This window comes from Cottoperca gobio, chromosome 5 (assembly GCF_900634415.1).
Source record: "Cottoperca gobio chromosome 5, fCotGob3.1, whole genome shotgun sequence".
NCBI classification, from domain to species: Eukaryota; Metazoa; Chordata; class Actinopteri; order Perciformes; family Bovichtidae; genus Cottoperca; species Cottoperca gobio.
In genome coordinates, this window is record NC_041359.1 from 27,752,296 (window position 1) to 27,769,721 (window position 17,426).

Consider the following 17,426-nt stretch of genomic DNA (forward strand, 5'->3'; position numbering starts at 1 on the left):
GGACGTCGGTCTCCAACATGAGTTTACACCTACCAGAAACAATTCCTCCAGGGAAGGTCTGGTTCACATTTATCTGTACATCTTCTGCATAATTTGACCTTTCCCATCCCCCAACCCACTGCAGAGCTGGTCCCGCCTCCAGAACAAACCTCCCATTATGTCTTCACCATCAACAGAGGGCAAGGTACCAGAGAAAACAAGAAGAAAAGGAAGAGAGGGGGATAAAAGGAGGTTTGGAGAAGGAAAACCCTCATAAATAGAGAGAGAGAGGGAACCAGAGACAGTGAGAGGGAAGAAGTGAAACAAGGCTCACAAAGAAGACGCAAAGCACAAGAAGGTGAAGAGTGAGGGAGGACAGGGAAGGAGAGACTTGTGGACCAAAGAGGCAGAGAAATAAAGACGTGTAGTGAGGACAAAAGAAGAGTCACTATAAAAACCAGAGAAGGGAAGAAACTGGGAGCGTGACCGACTGACAGCTGAACCGGCGACCACAGGTAAGTCAAGCGGAAATATTTAAATGATCTTGTCAGGTTAAAAGATTCACAGGAAAATGTTTGAGCGATGGAAAAGTACAACCCAGAGTCTGAGGCTGAAGCACTTTGCAGCATGTGAGGAACTCACGCTTTAATCTCAGTCAGAGAGAAAATTGTTTTTATATCTTGTTTGTTGAGTTTGTTGAAACAATTTAAAATAAATTCCTCAGTTTGCTGCTTTGAAAGAATCCTCCAGCCGTGGCCTGTAAGTGCAGTTGGTGCAACTCATGTTACACAATTAAAACGAAAACATGGGACAAATATAGAATTTATTAGCTAATGATCTGAAATGAAGCATTTATGTTCAATGCGTCCGATGTTTGGATCTCTTCCGAGACTTTTGAGTGTTTGTTTTCTTCACTGAGAAGAAGCCGGAACGAAGTCGATCAGGTTGTAAAATGTGACGTTGAACCAGAACCTTCTGCAGTAAATCCCAGTTGGAGTTAAAAATCCATTTCTTGACGTCTTATCTTGTATATATTAGTTCGACATGTGCAGAAAATATGAGCGTAATCTTCCTGATTTAGTTTCGGAGCAAAGCGCCGACGCTGTCAGGGCTCCATCTATCGACCGCACGATCTGCTATCAGCCATCTTCAGGAGTCAGTGTGTCCACAGAGCGTTAAACAGAGAAGCGGTTTGACCTCACGAGATGTTTAAAAGTGGATTATAAATGAGTCTGCAGAGTTTCTGCAGCAACAGAATGATGTTATTTTAGCATCAACAGCTTTCTGTTATCAGACAAACTGCTTAAAGTTGTGGACAGAAGTCGAAGCTGCTGCAATGAATAACCTGTGTCGAACTCTTTACATTCATAGCACAATATTTATATACTATATTTACTGTTGGAAAATGTATTAAAAGGGAACTTTAAATAAAATAAAATACAATTTACAATTTCTTTTTTAACGTTTTACAGAACATCTGTATAAAAGTAAAAAATACAAGTAAAAAATAAAAGTCCCATTTTATCTTTTCTGCTTTTTTTGTCATTTGCAAACAATATTTTTATATTTGTAATGCATTAAAGTGAAAACTGCACACACTAGATTCTCTGCCATCGTGCTTATGACATAAAAAAGTGACAATAAAAATGAATAAAGGTTTTTAAAAAGTGAAAAATAAATGTGCTGATTTTGCAGCGCTGAGGCCGAGATTTCTGCTGATTTGAATCTTTGATTAAACTACAATTTAGAGACATATCTGGATATAACCATGCAGAAATAAATCACTGCACAGCAGTTAAAGAAAGTAAGAAATAATATTTAAATTGTGTTACGTATAATTCATAATGTCACAGATGTGCATTGTTGTTATATTTATATATTCTTTGTCAGTAATTAAAGAATAATAATAGCTGTAAAACATTCGTATTATAAAATAGTAATTAATCTGTAATGCATAATAATGAAAATAGTGATATATTGTAGGTTACTTAACAATACACTGTATTTAATATGTTGTTGGTGCCTGCGGGTGTAACATGATGCATGCTGGGTAACGACGTCGTTTTATCAGCGACTTGATGGTTGAAGTCGTCTCTGAGAAATGTGATCCCTCTTCGTCACGCTGAGACTCATCCGGTCACTTATCTGCTATTAAGACACTCACATGACCAAAACATGTGTTTTAAAAGTTTCCGTTATTAGCTCGTTCTCAAGAACTTTAACAGAACGGAGATAAAAGACGGTCGTGTTCTGCAGGGACACGTCGTCTCCTCAGCTGTGATGACGAGTATCATCCTGGACATGAACATCCTGTGAACTGTAACGCGTCAGCTTTGCTTCTCGCTGTTCTCTGCACGTAGCCGTGAAGCCGGAGATGTTTCCTGTCGGGGCAGTGAGAGTGTTTCCTGCAGCAAATGTAGTGATTATAGTCCCGCAGTTAAGAAGGTAGATTTAAAGGACAAACAATTGTTTCCTTCATCAGGATGTTTCGTGCTCTGTAGTATCCTGGTTACTGCGGCATCTGTGCACGCATGCAGCAGGTTTTGTCGTGGTTTATTTAACTCAAAGTGTGTGTGTGTGTGTGTGTGTGTGTGTGTGTGTGTGTGTGTGTGTGTGTGTGTGCGTGCGTGCGTGCGTGCGTCTGGGCTAAAGTAGGGTTAACCCTAACCCTGATTTATTTAAACTTTAAGAAGATATTTAGTGTCTTTGTTGGACTCTAAATTTATTTATTTTGAAAACAAAGATTCATTGTTACTCAGCTTCGCAGATCTTTGTTTTTCTGCACATGTGATCAGAAACCCGGTTACCCGTATACGTGGACTTTGGGATAAATGTACCCGGGGTAACCAGGTGTCCCTGATTACAGACGCAGGGTTAAAGGAAAAGTCTCGTTATATAGACCAGAACCTTCAATGAACTGATTCTACTAAAGTACAATGTGTGTATAAAACCCTGAGTCACACTGCTGCACTGACATGATCCTTCATTACCACAAACACACACACTGCACTTTATCTTGACTCCCACACACACACACACACCGTCCTGCAGCCACAAACACTCCCTACAGCACCAAATGTGAAAATAGTCCCCAGCAGATGCACTTTTTCCTCCTGTTTCATTGATTTAGAAAACGACAGTGAGAATCTGTTTTAGGAAATCACTGAGCCTTTATTTAAATAATTATACATATTTCTTGTTTATCATTATTTTAGATTGTTAATTGAATTAAAAACAGCAAAACAAGTCAGTTATATTTTTTTAATAATTTTATTTTTGAGTTTATCCGGTTTTTTTAAAATCTCCAAACACAGAATAAAAACTTTTTAAAATAGAAAGTGTGTTTGTGGGAACTGAAACATCCCAGCCAGATGTTTACTGACTATTGTTATGAAGATCCTTAAAGTCAGATATTATCTTAAGTTTTACTTTTTTTTAATCACGAGGGAACGTCGAGAAATGTTTGATTTACTTGTTTTCCCAACAAGCAAAAAAGCTGAAGGAATTTACAGAAGAAAAATAAATACTTTGCTGATTAGAATAATTTATGTCTACCTGTGGAACCACGAGCAGATGAAAGCAGAGCATCGTGGAGCGGCCCCAGATGTCACATGAGAGACGTGGCTGATTTATCCTCCTGAAGTCGTCTCCGCAGATCTGCCAGAAGTCTCTCGTCTTTCCTTTAAAGCCGCTTCAGATAATTGACGGAGGAAAACTTTTCAGATTCCCGGAGCTGATCTGCAGGAGTATTATCCACACTTTGACCTTTGACTCTTCATCATCTGGAGCGTTGTGTGTGTGGGATTATTTAGTTTGAATTGATTTTTAGTGATACAAAGCTGATACACACATTGTAGCATTTATATCTTTACATAATTGAGTTTTTATTAAACACATGAAATTACATAATACAAAGAAAGGAAATACAAATTACAATTAGCGTAATAACAAACTTTATTTAATTTAAAAGCGCCTTTAATGCAAAGTTGCAATACAAGTTGCTTAACAATATAATGAAATAAAATCCCACATATTTAACATTTAACACGCTAATAATAAAACCAACATATAAATAAAACCTATTCAAATACAGAAAATGCAATAAATATAAAGTTTAATATAAAGATAAAATACACCTGCAAATAGTTTACAATAAAATAGTCACATATGAAAACTTCCACCAATAAATACAATTATCATTAAATATATTTAAAATTTTAAATAATCCAAAAATAATATTAATAACACAATATAAATAAATGTATTTCTTTGGAAGAGCAGCCATCATTTTAGACACAGTCTTAATTACTTTAGCAGTAATCAGAATGAAGATCAATTTCCACATTTTGTAAACTTTCCCCATTTAAAGTGAGCCCTAACCCTGCAAATAGTTTACAATAGAATAGTCAAATATGTGAGCAGAGGTCGTAGTTCCACTAAATTTAAACTCTTTCACATTTCAGCTGGTTTCTGGTTATAAATTGATTAATTTTTAAAATATGTTTGTTTGTTTGTAATTCCTAACGAGGTCATTAAATCCACCAATATGTATATATATTAGCATTAAACCATTAACATGTGTGAATGTATAAAAGGCTTGCGGTTCTGGACACACTCGGCAGCTCCAGGTTTTGGTTTTACAGTACATTTGGAGATTGAGTCTCACGGCTCTCATTAACCGCAAACCCATACGGACCGTAAATCTAGAAAAACGCACGATACACACTTTTTACAAACTTCTTTCAAAAGTGTTTCATACTGAACATGTTTGCTGTAATATTTCAAATACAAAAACAACACTGAAGCTCGTGTTACGGTTCAGCAGCTGGACTGCAGACAGATGTGCAGAGAAGAAGAAACACGTGAGACGACAGATGTGACCATGAAACAAACCTCAAGCAGAAAACAGCCAGAAACAATCTTAGCTAAAAATATAAAAAACACAAAAACAAAGGTGTTAATGTTGCATCATTATTCAAATGTAGTTCATAACATTTTTAAATTAATTACTGTATGATTATTTATTTTATTAGAAACACGGTGATAGATACAAAAAGAAACTATGTTGACTAAATAGTAATAATTTCATTAATCTATTCAAATTCATATTAAAGACTCAGTAACATGATAAAGATTTTGTGTTCTGGATAAACATTGAATTAAATGTAGATTAAATACAATTATTGAAATATAATATATATATATATAATATATATATATATTATATATATAATATATATATATATATATATATATATATATATATATATATAATATAATCTGTTAAGATAATTTTTCAATTAAAAGCAAATAACTGTAAAAGTAATAATAATTAAAAATAAATAAATTATTGTTTTCATTGTTTGTAGAGTAAATTTCTTATTTAAAATATTTTAGTAAATTGAAAAATGATGTTGAAATAGCTTGTGTTTCTATTTTAATTTATTTCATTAATTAATTTGACGGGGACAATATATGCTGTTACATTTTAACAGAGTGCATTAGTTTATTTGTTAAATAAAAGCAGATTTAGTTTCACTTACAGCTTTTTAAGATGAAATATTGCAGTTTTCCTGTTTCTGAAGTTTTTAAACTATTAGAAAAGCAAAATAAATAACACCTGTGTGTGAAAGTGAAGCCAGAAGCTTCTGCAGTCTGTTTATTTCCACCAGTTTCCGAGAAGTGTTTCTTCACAGAATACGAGTGTGTGTGGGTGTGTGTGTGTGTGTGTGTGTGTGTGTGTGTGTGTACAGATGAAGATCATGCTCAGAGCCACCCAGTGTTACCACTTTTGATGTACAAACGTGTTTCCCTGAAAATAAATAAATAATTGACCCGTCAAGCTGCCATCTTACATGACTTCACATGTGTTCTTTTATGAATTTACCTCCTTTTAACTCACGTTCAGCAATTTATATGTTAAGATTGTATTCCTATTATTGGACCTCAGTGATTCTTCCTGAGGTCCAATTACAGCAGTTTGTCTGAGGAGGTCACGCTCATCCAAAGTGAGGGTTAAAAAGGACAGAGGGTGTTGTACTCAGCAGAGATTGTAAAAGCCCCTGAGGCAAATTTGTGATATGTGAAATTGGGCTGTATAAATAAAAATGGACTTGACTTGGAATCGTTTCCATCTGTTTGATTGTTCTGGTCTGTGTTCACCTACTTTCTGCACTTTAATATAATACAAGTGCTCCTAATCTAATCAAAGCCTGCACCCGGTGAGCACAGCTGAAACCTCTTCCCTCCTTTGACTCGACAGCACATCATCAGCGATAATGATTCCAAGTTTAAAAATAATCCCATGATTTAGAGATATAAGCGAGACATTGATGTGACGCTCTCTGTATTTCATATTACTAATAAACGGACCGGGCATCGTCAGAGGAGAACTCATGTTACAGTTTCATGACTTTAATTTGAACACACACACACACACACACACACACACACACACACACACACACACACACACACACACACACACACACACACACGTGTTTCCTGTCTGTGTGTGTGTTCAGTGTCATGCATGAACTACATGAAGCCGTGAGTTTGTGACGACACGAGGTCCAGAGTTCAAATGAAGATTTGTGGAGTGAGAGAGGCACGAAATGTTTCATCTGCTGCCATTGAAGTATTTTAAAATATATTTAGTTGTTTTTTTTATTTAAAAATGTCGTAATTTCTTGTGTTTTCTTCAATCAGAGTCAAAATAAGAACTTTAAAATTCACTTACAGCAGCTCAAGAGACGAAAAGGCAAATAAACAAAGTATTGTAGCGATAAAAAAAAGAATGAAACAAGATAAAATAATAAAGTGTTATATATTAATATGTATGATATATATATATATATATATATATATAAAATCATACATAATGTATTTTATTTATTTACTTTTATTATTTAAAAAATATTTCTTCATTAAATTAAATTATTTATATTCACCTTCCCTTCTCAAGATCAAAATAAAGAAAAGTTTAAAAAAAAGTTTTAGCTCAGAAAATACAATTTAATTAGATGTAAAAACAGACCAACAGATAAAATCTGGACGGACTTGATAACAATCTAGAGTCACAAAGTCTGGTGCAAACTACAGACGCCATTCATGCAGCACAGAGAGGATTTCTCCTCATTCAGTCTTCAGTAATAACTTTACTTCTCAAAGTCAAAGAATCCTGCAGCAGATTAAAAAACTGCACTTTACAGGAGCTCTCCATTCAGCACCACACAACCGCTGCAGTGACAGTAAAACTGTTCACAGGAGAAACAGTCTGACGATCCGTGTGTTCACATCCCTTCCTCACGACATCTTGTGTCTCATTTCAAGTTTGACAACATGCTGCACGTTGCTGTGAAATTTTCATGACGTATTGCAACACGACAGATGAAACTTTCATAAATCTGAGAGGCCTGAGAGGTATTTGATGTTGATGCTTCTTTTGTTCTTCGCTGATTGTGTAGCACCTGTTCATGAAGTCCAGATCAGAACTGAAATGAAACTATGAAAATGTCAGATCTCTGTCGGGATTTAAGGCGAAACATTAGCCTCTAAAGAAAATCTTGTCTAATCTCGATTTATCAGTCACATATACAGATTTTACATCTGATTTAGTTTTGATTTGCAGGTCAAAAGATGCACAGATACATATTATATTGCAACAGTTAGGACAAACTTCATACTGAAATATGGTAATTTTAGGTGCTTTCACAAGTTATAGTCTGTCTGATTTATTTGAATCAGAATGTAATTTATTCTTTTCTGGTTCTGATTGACAGTACAGTTAATTTGTTTAGGAACTGAAACATTTGACGTTGGAAAGTGTAAACACGGAAACTAAAGGCCCTGTCACACAAATCCGTATGGTAGAAACGTATGCCGGCGCATACAAAATATCGGCAATAGGTTGATATAAATTAAGGGTAAGTGGTGATCGTTTGAAGGACGCAGACGTTACGCTGAACATGCCAGACACACGGTCCTGTCACACAGCTCCGTACGGCAGAAACATGCCGGTGTATATGAAAAGTAGCTCAAAATGTGTCAGAGTCCAAATACGTCCAACTTTTCCACAGCGGTGTTGTAGCTGACGTATACATAACGAATACATAACAAATTATTATACGTATGTCAAACATATTGATAGCGTATCACTTACTTATTTAAAACGTATCAGAGCGTCTGGACAACAGAGCTGGAAAAGTGTCATCTGGTTCACGTCATGCTGATGCTGGAGAACGGCTAACATGCTGAACGCTAGCTGTACTGTAGAAACACGTTTAATAAGTTACTCCGTCGTCAGGCATCATGTTAACATCGGGTAGGAATAGGTTATCCACTCGTTATCAATACATTGGCTGTAGGGTTCACCGTCAGCCGACGTAGCCTATATCTAACGTACCTCTAACGTATTCACGTAGGTATTCAGGTAGGTATTTACGTACGTATTCCGTATTCACGTATGTCTAACGTAACGTAATGTCTGCATATCTTATGAAGCACACGTCGGGTACGTCCGGTAATTTTGAACATGCTCAAAACATCAGCGTTCAACAACGCACCTCAGCGTAACAGTGAGCTCTTAACAAGTACTACTTATACCTTACATCAACGTACAACAGCGTGTTGCCGATATTTTGTATACGCTATATTGTTGTATACGTTATGCATTCGTTGGGTATTCGTCTGATACATTTTGTATTAGTAAGTGATACGATATCAACAGGTTAGACATGCGTATCTGTATATGTTCACTTTTCCGATCCGATCTGATGAAAAGTTGGACGTATTTGGACTCTGACAAATTTCCGTATGCGCCGGCATACGTTTCTGTCATACGGAGATGTGTGACACGACCTTAACGGAGCAACACGGAGCAGAATCCTCCAGTTTATCTGAAATTACTTTATGAATGTTCTCGTTTAGCTGTGTCCATCTCAATAAACGCACATGCAGGCGATATAATCCATAATGCTCCATTTCGCTTCACTTCCTGCAATCGGGTCAGATTCTGTTCTCACTGCTTGGAAATAGACCACAGGTGCAACAGACCGAACCACGGACCTGCGGCTCGTCTCGCACGCTGTCACGCACTCGATGTCGAGTCTGCACCAGAGAAGGAAGGCTGCTGGACTTCCTGGAGGCTTGTGAAAGCGCCCTGAGGGTCACCTGAGATGATTGAATGTTTCCACTGAGAAAATACTGTAATTACATTAATGGTAGAATGATATATATGCCCAAACATCTGCACATGTTTTTGTTGCTTGTTAACTTCCTCGATGAGTTTTCTTTCATAGTTTTTCACCTCTTTAAATCATCCCGCTTTGAAATGGATCAATGCACTAAAGTGTGGTTTCCAAAGCCTCATGAGAAACAGCCACTCTGATCCCGTGTTGACGCTTTAAAGTCGAACCAGACGCTGGGCAGGAGATGTATCAAGGTGGTTTGAGGTGCTATTTAACATATACAATGTGTTTGACATTCTTGCTCGATGCTTCCACTGCTTTCAAAGGGACTGTTTAACGTCATACTCCACCCAAAGATGTATTTTGTGAGTATCAAACACTTGAATTCCTGCGGGCTCCAGAGGTGGCTGTAAAGAGCTCTTGTTTTTTCCTGCTTCACAAAGAACAGGGACTGTGGTCAGATTCATGTCTCTTACGATGGACCCAAAAGCTCTGGGTGAAGAGAAACGGTTCAGGTTAAATCCCTAAATTGGATAAAGACTCGCTTCGCAATATGTCTCCGTTTTCTTTTGTGTTTGTCCGGAGAAACAATGACATACGACACCTTTGAACTCTACGTCACCGTGGCAACAGTCTCCAAACGTATCCAAAGGAATTTACTGAGTCTTGTTAAATTGCAAGTTGTGTAATTTGATAATTATCCTATTTGTGCATTCCTGCCGTTAACAAGCACAGCAAACCTTTATTATGTATTACTACACACCAATACCAGATGATACCAGTACCAGTACTCAAACAATACGTCTTCATTAGTGGCTTACAAATTGTGGACTATGATAAGAAGCAAGATATATGTTTTTTGGACCCACAGTATTAACCCTTTTCCCCCCACACAATACATCTTATATTATTATATATATATATATATAGATATATATATAATAGATACCTATATATACATACTATATATATAAATAATATAATATATAATATATAATATATATATACTATATAATATACTATATATACACACTATAATAATAATATATAATATATATATATATATATATAAATTATACCTATTATTAATATATACACTATATAAATAACTACTATTTATATATATATATATATATATTTATATATTTATAGTGTGTATATTACATAAAAATAGATTATATATATATATTATATATAGTATTATATATATAAATATATTATATATAATATATTAATATATTATATATATATAACTATATATATATATAGTATATATATATATAAATATCTTATATATATATATTAGAGGAGAGAGAGAAGAGAGAGGAGAGACGAGAGAGAGAGAGAGAAGATAGAAGAGAGAAGAGAGAGAGAGAGAGAGAGAAGAGACGAGATAGAGAGTAGAGAGAGCGAGAGAGAGAGAGATAGAGACGAGAGAGAAATGGATAGATAGACGGATCAGTAGAGAGAGAAAGGTAGAGAGAGACTAGAGAGAGAGAGACGTAGAATAGAGAGCGAATAGAGCGATAGAGATAGATATAGAGAGATGAGAGATAGAAAGAGAGAGAGAGAGAGATAAAGGAGGAGAGAGATATATATATAAATAATATATATATAGATATATTTATATATATATATATTATATATATAGGATATAGATAGTATTAATAAATATATAATATATATATATATCTATATATAAATATATATATAGTACTATATATAGATATATATATAGTTATATATAAATATAGATATATATATATATTAGTTATATATATAAAATATATAATTATTTCTATATAGTATATATATATATATATATATATATATATATATATATATATATATATATATAAATTACGTTGAAAGGAGCCAGTTGAGGTGGTTCATCTAGTAAGGATGCCACCTGGGCGCCTCCCTAGGTAGGTGTTCCAGGCACGTCCAGCTGGGAGGAGACCCCGGGGAAGACCCAGGACTCGGTGGAGAGATTATATCTCCTCACTGGCCTGGGAACGCCTCAGGATCCCCCAGTCGGAGCTGGAGGATGTGGCCCGGAGAAGGGAAGATTGGGGTTCCTTACTGGAGCTGCTACCCCCGCGACCCGATCCCGGATAAGCGGTAGACGATGGATGGATGGATGGATATATATATATATATATATATACACACACTATATATATATATTATATATAATTTATATATTTATTTTTGTCCTTAAAACAAAACTGGTTTTATCAGCAAAAACTCAGCGTTAAGTCCGACTTCATTATCATAATTGTGTGACTTTAAGAATTCAACGCTTTTACAAATCTATAATAATAATAATCACTAAAGTTATGTTGTGGAAATGTTTATGAAATGTATAGAAATAGTTTTCACAATAACCTGCAAAGCGCACGTCAGAGCTGAATTGTAAAAATGGTTTGAATCTTAACTAAAAGAGCTCCTCATAAATAACAAACATTACTCCCTCTGAATGAGCAACACTGTCTCATAACTAAAACACTTTACCTGTCATTTCCTTCAGGTTTTAAATCCGTCTGCAGGACGTGTTTATGTTGTTTTGTCTAACCTCTTGTAGTTTAATGAAACAAGGGTTCCAGCCCACAGGGCAGGAAACAGAATAAATGAATCACAGTCCCAGCGACACCCAGCTGTGAGGAAGAGAATAAACAAGAACTAAACACTACATGAAGTCTGGATGGAAATCAATCAACAGGGAGACTGAAAACTATCGGTGTCATTATTATTGATTAGCTTTTGATCGGTGTGAGAGAAGCAGAAGTTACTTTATGCAGCACTGACGCTTTGTGAGTTCAGACTGAAAACATTGTTTCTGATTGTTATCTTTGTATGTTTTGGCTTTAAAGAGGAAACTGTTATTGTACAAACACACAAACATTACATTTTTGTAATGTTGTTCTCACAAACATTAGTGAGCCGTGATGGTCAGGCATGCAGGTACCGTGTGTAAAAATAAATAAATAAATATATATATATACATATATATATGTGCATGCTAACAAGTTAGCGCGCTGACTAAACAAGTGTTTATTGCACTGCACACTAATGAAAACAGAAAGCTGAACACAAACCATGAACTATACACTAATCGTTAATAGAACAGTTTAAATGAATAAAAAACTAAATCACCTAAAATCTTAGGTACGGCACTAATTGGCCTCCACACTGTTTCTGTTTATATCATAGTAACTATGTTTGGTGAAGTCATAGAGCTCCAGGTGTCCGTCAACAGTCACCAGAGACGGCCCGCCTCTCAATTCATCCAATTAGACGATAGGAAAAAAAAACGGCAACGACGTCGGACGCTTTTCAGCTCTGAGCTGCTCTGGCAAAAACGTAAAGCGCTCAGCGAAGGAAAAGCAGCGAGCGAAACACTCTCTTTGAAAACAATGTTAAGAATGTTCAGCAGCCATTGAAGTAAGGCAGAAGTAAATAGCTTTGATCAGCAACACATGCAAACCCCCACTGATAAAAGATTGTCATGTTGCAGATTGAACCTTTACGTTTCCTTGAGACATGTGGCAGGTGTGATGTGCAGAGGGAACTCCCTACATTTATCAAGTCACAACGTTTTGGAAGAATGAATCAAGAAAGTGAGAAAGTGTTATAATATACTAATAATAGCCGCATGTAAAACAACACATGGCAAATACTCACACACACACACACACACATTTCAAAGCTTGACTCAAGAATTCACTGGAAAAACAATAATGATTTCGTAGGATTAATGTGTCCACTTCTGTTAATCCCTTCCACAATATTTTGACATGCAAAACAAATGTGAATGACTTTGTGATGCAAAATTGTTTATATGTTATATGTACGTTGATCACTCATTTTCACGTTTATGCAAAATGTGTATTCTACAAAAAGCAAAAAGTATTGTTCTACTTTTAGCTGCCAACTTTCAGCAGCTGCACTCAAGATCGAGATTGGTGTTAATTTCTTCTTCGTCTGAGGCGCTCGTCAGTAAAACCTGCTGCCGCCATCCAGAGCTGAGAGGATTAGTCTGCTGGCAGCAGGACTGATGACATCAGTGGCCTGAAGCATCCTGTCACAGCAGAGTCATCGGGAAGCAAATACAAAGGAAAAGGAGAACGTTACAGCAAACATGAACGCAGTGTTATCCACAGAAAGATTGTGTCAGATTTGCAAAGAGAAGCATCAGTGACTCGTTATTGTTTCAACAAAACACCACCTGGCATTTATCAAGTGGATTTTGTGGATGGAAACACACATTGAAACAATTGGACTATGAGCAGAAGTCAGACTGTTTCTATGTGCTACCAAATATTACAAACAAATAGTTGCTGTAATACTGAGGGGGGGTGAGCAGAGAGACGTGCAGGTGACACATTATTGGACTGTTTGACAATTTACTGAACCGGAACAGAGAACATGACCCGGAAAAAATCATGTCATGATGATAAAGACTTTAAGAAAATGGTTAATGAGAGACTTTTAGATTATGTGGAGGTTAATGACAGACTTTAAGAAAGTGTGGAAGTTAATGACAGACTTTTATAATATGTTGAGGTTAATGACAGACTTTTAGAATATATGGAGGTTAATGAAATACTTTTACATTATATGGAGGTTAATGCAGACCTTTTGAACATATGGAGGTTAATGAGAGACTTTTAGAATATGTGGAGGTTAATGACAGACCTTTAGTATATGTGGAGGGTAATGAGAGATTTTTAGTATATGTGGAGGTTAATGACATACTTTTAGAATATGTGGAGGTTAATGACAGACTTTTAGAACATATGGAGGTTAATGAAAGACTTTTAGATAATGTGGAGGTTAATGACAGACTTTTCTAGATTATGTGGAGGTTAATGAAAAATATTGATCAGTAGTTGACATATTTCAGTGTCGACCGAAAGTCCAACAGCTGATTTTGAAAGTTGTTTTTCTTGTGGGTAGAAAAGATTTTCCACCAGTTACCAAACCATGTACTAAGATGATGATTGGAACTCACTCGCTGATAAAAAAATGAATAGGTTTAGAGCTTCTTACTTGCTAAAAAAACAATAATTCTAAGTATACGTTGTTGTTACTTTTGTTCCAGAGAAAGATGCATGCCTTCCTGCTGCTTGTCTGCTTTGCCCTCGCTGCGACAGAGTACTCCTTTGCCTCTGCCCACATGATCCCCGATGAGAGTCTCTCCACGAATAGAGTCGTTATATCGAACACTCTTTCCCAAAGCCTTGACATACCCCAACCTGTTATTGTAGGTAAGTTTGCAAGTTTAAAATCTAGTGTTTTCACTTTATTTATAGTGACAGTCCAGATTGAATGGTACCGTCTCTAATTTATATTATTTATGTCATGTTTATAGTATACTGGTGATTACATTAGTGGTAGCTTTTTTGAAAGCCCAAGACTATTCGTAGCAGTCCACACAATGCAAGACACAAGTCCATCACTTAACAAGTGTCTTTGTGAGATTGGTGCATTATCAATTCACAATTCAGTACAATTTATCATCCAGTCTGCTAACGCTGCATTTCTTTTCTTCTTTAAAAATTATTGATTTTCTAATGTTCTCTTTCAGCATTGCCAAAATCAGTGAAGAAGAACAAGAAAACAAAGAAACATAAAAAGGTATTAGTGTAATAACAACATGTGTGTGATTCGTAGAAAGCATGCGATGTGGATCTGTTGCATTATTAGATTACACACAGTAAATCTCTATCTTCCTTCTTAACTCAAAAAGCCCACTTACTAGCTTTTTCTAAACTTTCAGCTGCTTCTCATGGTCTTAAAATGGAAGTTTAGTCAAGTAATAAATGGACCTTTTGAGATGAGATTATGTTGTCAAACATACTGTTGCCAAATCCAGGAATGAATCATGTCTTCGAAACATATCTCTGTTCTCTCACAATCTGGAAAAACCAGCATGTCAAGTCAAAACACATTAATATTTCCATTTTTTCCTCTATTGTCACACTGTATTTATTGTATATCTTTATCTTATCTCATCTTAGTTTTGCTTGCTGTTCCGATAGTATGATCACATGTATAGTTACTGTCTCTCTCTCTCAGAACAAATTTAGTGTGAAGAAGCGCCCTCCTCCTCCTGCTAACTGCATTCCCTTGTGGGGAAGCTGTAAATCTCCCAGCAATGTGTGCTGTGATTTCTGTGCTTTCTGCCAGTGTCGGCTCTTCAGAACTGTCTGTTTCTGTCGAATGGGCAACCCTCACTGCTGAACAGCCAGATGCAGCCTGACCCAGCGGCGAGCTAACGGAACAACATTTCACGCTAAAGCAAACCCCTTGAAGTGAAAACCGTGGTCGGTGAATCACTTCTAGACCTTGGTTTGTTAATCTCAGAACCCATCGGCTATTGGACGACAATTTAGCCAACGGGGGCAAAGGCCAAAATTCCGGTATCTCCGGTGTAGCCGGCGGATAACCGGATATTTTCAGTTTGCAGGTCATTGTTTACAGTCCAATTGTTTTAGCTCCAGACGACATTCTGGCTAAGCTTCATGATCATATGAAAATAGAAAAATAAAAATAAAAATAGCTAAATCGTCGTCCGACAACAGCTGATGGGTTCTGCCTCTTTTGCTCTCCACACAGACTTTTTACCTTCATGCAGCTTGCTCAAACGTGATTGGTCAAAACAACTCGAACCACAAACGGAAACCGCTTCTGATACCAAAATCTTGTCCCGTTGTTATTTGTTTGTAACTTTGCCTAAAATTCACTGCATGAAAGCACTTTATTACTGAGGACTGCCCCACCGTGAACCTTCCTAAGACCTTACAGGGTGTACTGCTTATAGAAACGCTTACTTTGAGCTTTTAGCACACACACATAGAACTACATAATTGCAAACCAAATACTTTATGAAACATAAGAAGTCCATGTACTACATGTTTTATTTAATATTGTTATTGTTTTATTAATGTTTAGACCAAAGTGACATGAATTCACATATATTTAAAGGATCTGGTGACAACAAATCCCAGGAAAAGACCAAAAGCAACAATGTGTTGGTCCGTCTGGCAAAACTTTATGACAACTTGTCTTGTGGGACGAAGCCCATTGGTTTCTGAAAACTCAAAATATATAGGAGGAAATAATTAATTTGTTTGGGCTATTTTCAGTGGCAGATTAATACGTAATTGGCGTTCTAGTGAGTACTTCCAGCAGCAGGACGATTAAGTAGGATTAAGGAAATTACATTTCTTTATTAAATAAAGCTTTTGGATAATTGAGTTCTTTGGCACGATGATTGGCTGAAAGAAAAGATCCAACTTCAGTACCTTGTCAATAATTGATCTCCACTATTCTATGAAGAAACTGCTGAACGTCTTAAAACACAATAAAAACAATTTGTACCTTTCCATCATTTATTTACATCATATATAATCATGGCTTTAACTTCTCATCATCTGTGTTATGTTACTGAGTAAAATAAATTCAGCTAAGGAGTCAGCTCCAGTCTTAAATCCCGGCCCAACTGCAGATAACAAACATATTTCCTGGGACCTTCGGGCTGTGATTTCCAGTAAGTAATTGCTACATTATGATAAACACGTGCATTTTCCTATTCCCTTTGGCGATAAATAATGAAGAATAAGGAAATGTTTGTGAGAACTGTGGCCTTTTAATGGTTGCTTACGTTTAACTGTCTGAAATTCTGGCCTGGAAGAGTAAAAAGAAAAGTCTCTCCTCTCCCGTCGCCACAGACTAAGTGAACTTGACAAGTTGCTTAGTGTTCGACAACGGATATGCTGTTAGTGAGGAGGTTGAACGAGAGGCTGAATGCACTTATTGGAAGTTGATTTGGACAAAACCCAACAAATGATTAGTAATGTGAAGAGTTGAAATGCTGAATAAATATAAATGCTGGCTTTGACTGTATACATGAATGTTAAAAAATGCTTATGAGCCATATGAGATTTTTATTTATTCGTAACAAAGAACACTTAGAAAGGACATTTTGTAAAGTCAGTCAAAGGGAAAAACCTGCATCAAGTGAAATATTACAGTTTTAGTCTTTAATTATATTAGATTATTATTAGTCAACATGATTTTGACTTAATTGGTGTTTGATAATGTTACTTTAAAATTAAGCATACCTTTTTATAATGACGATGTGCCTTCCAGCTTGTGTTCACTGTTTGCAGCGGCTGTTTTTGTAACTCCCTATTACTATATTTGTAAGTGGAATTGTATGTAAATTTAATCCATAAATCTGTAAAGAAAAAT

The 17,426-nt window shown here is 36.0% G+C and overlaps 1 protein-coding gene across 1 annotated transcript; it reads left to right on the forward strand.

Moving 5' to 3' along the window:
- Positions 1-247: 247 nt before the first annotated feature.
- asip1 (agouti signaling protein 1) lies at positions 248-16,021 on the forward strand. The gene is made up of 4 exons (XM_029432296.1): positions 248-494; positions 14,272-14,437; positions 14,758-14,807; positions 15,249-16,021. The coding sequence occupies exons 2-4, from the start codon at positions 14,278-14,280 to the stop codon at positions 15,411-15,413; spliced, it is 375 nt and encodes a 124-aa protein (XP_029288156.1). The 5' UTR covers positions 248-494; positions 14,272-14,277; the 3' UTR covers positions 15,414-16,021.
- Positions 16,022-17,426: the final 1,405 nt, after the last annotated feature.

Coding starts and splice junctions, on each gene's coding strand:
- asip1 (XM_029432296.1), top strand. CDS start 14,278: ATGCATGCCTTCCTGCTGCTTGTCTGCTTTGCCCTCGCTGCGACAGAG. Junction 14,438..14,757: donor ACCCCAACCTGTTATTGTAG/GTAAGTTTGCAA, acceptor GTTCTCTTTCAG/CATTGCCAAAATCAGTGAAG. Junction 14,808..15,248: donor AAACAAAGAAACATAAAAAG/GTATTAGTGTAA, acceptor TCTCTCTCTCAG/AACAAATTTAGTGTGAAGAA.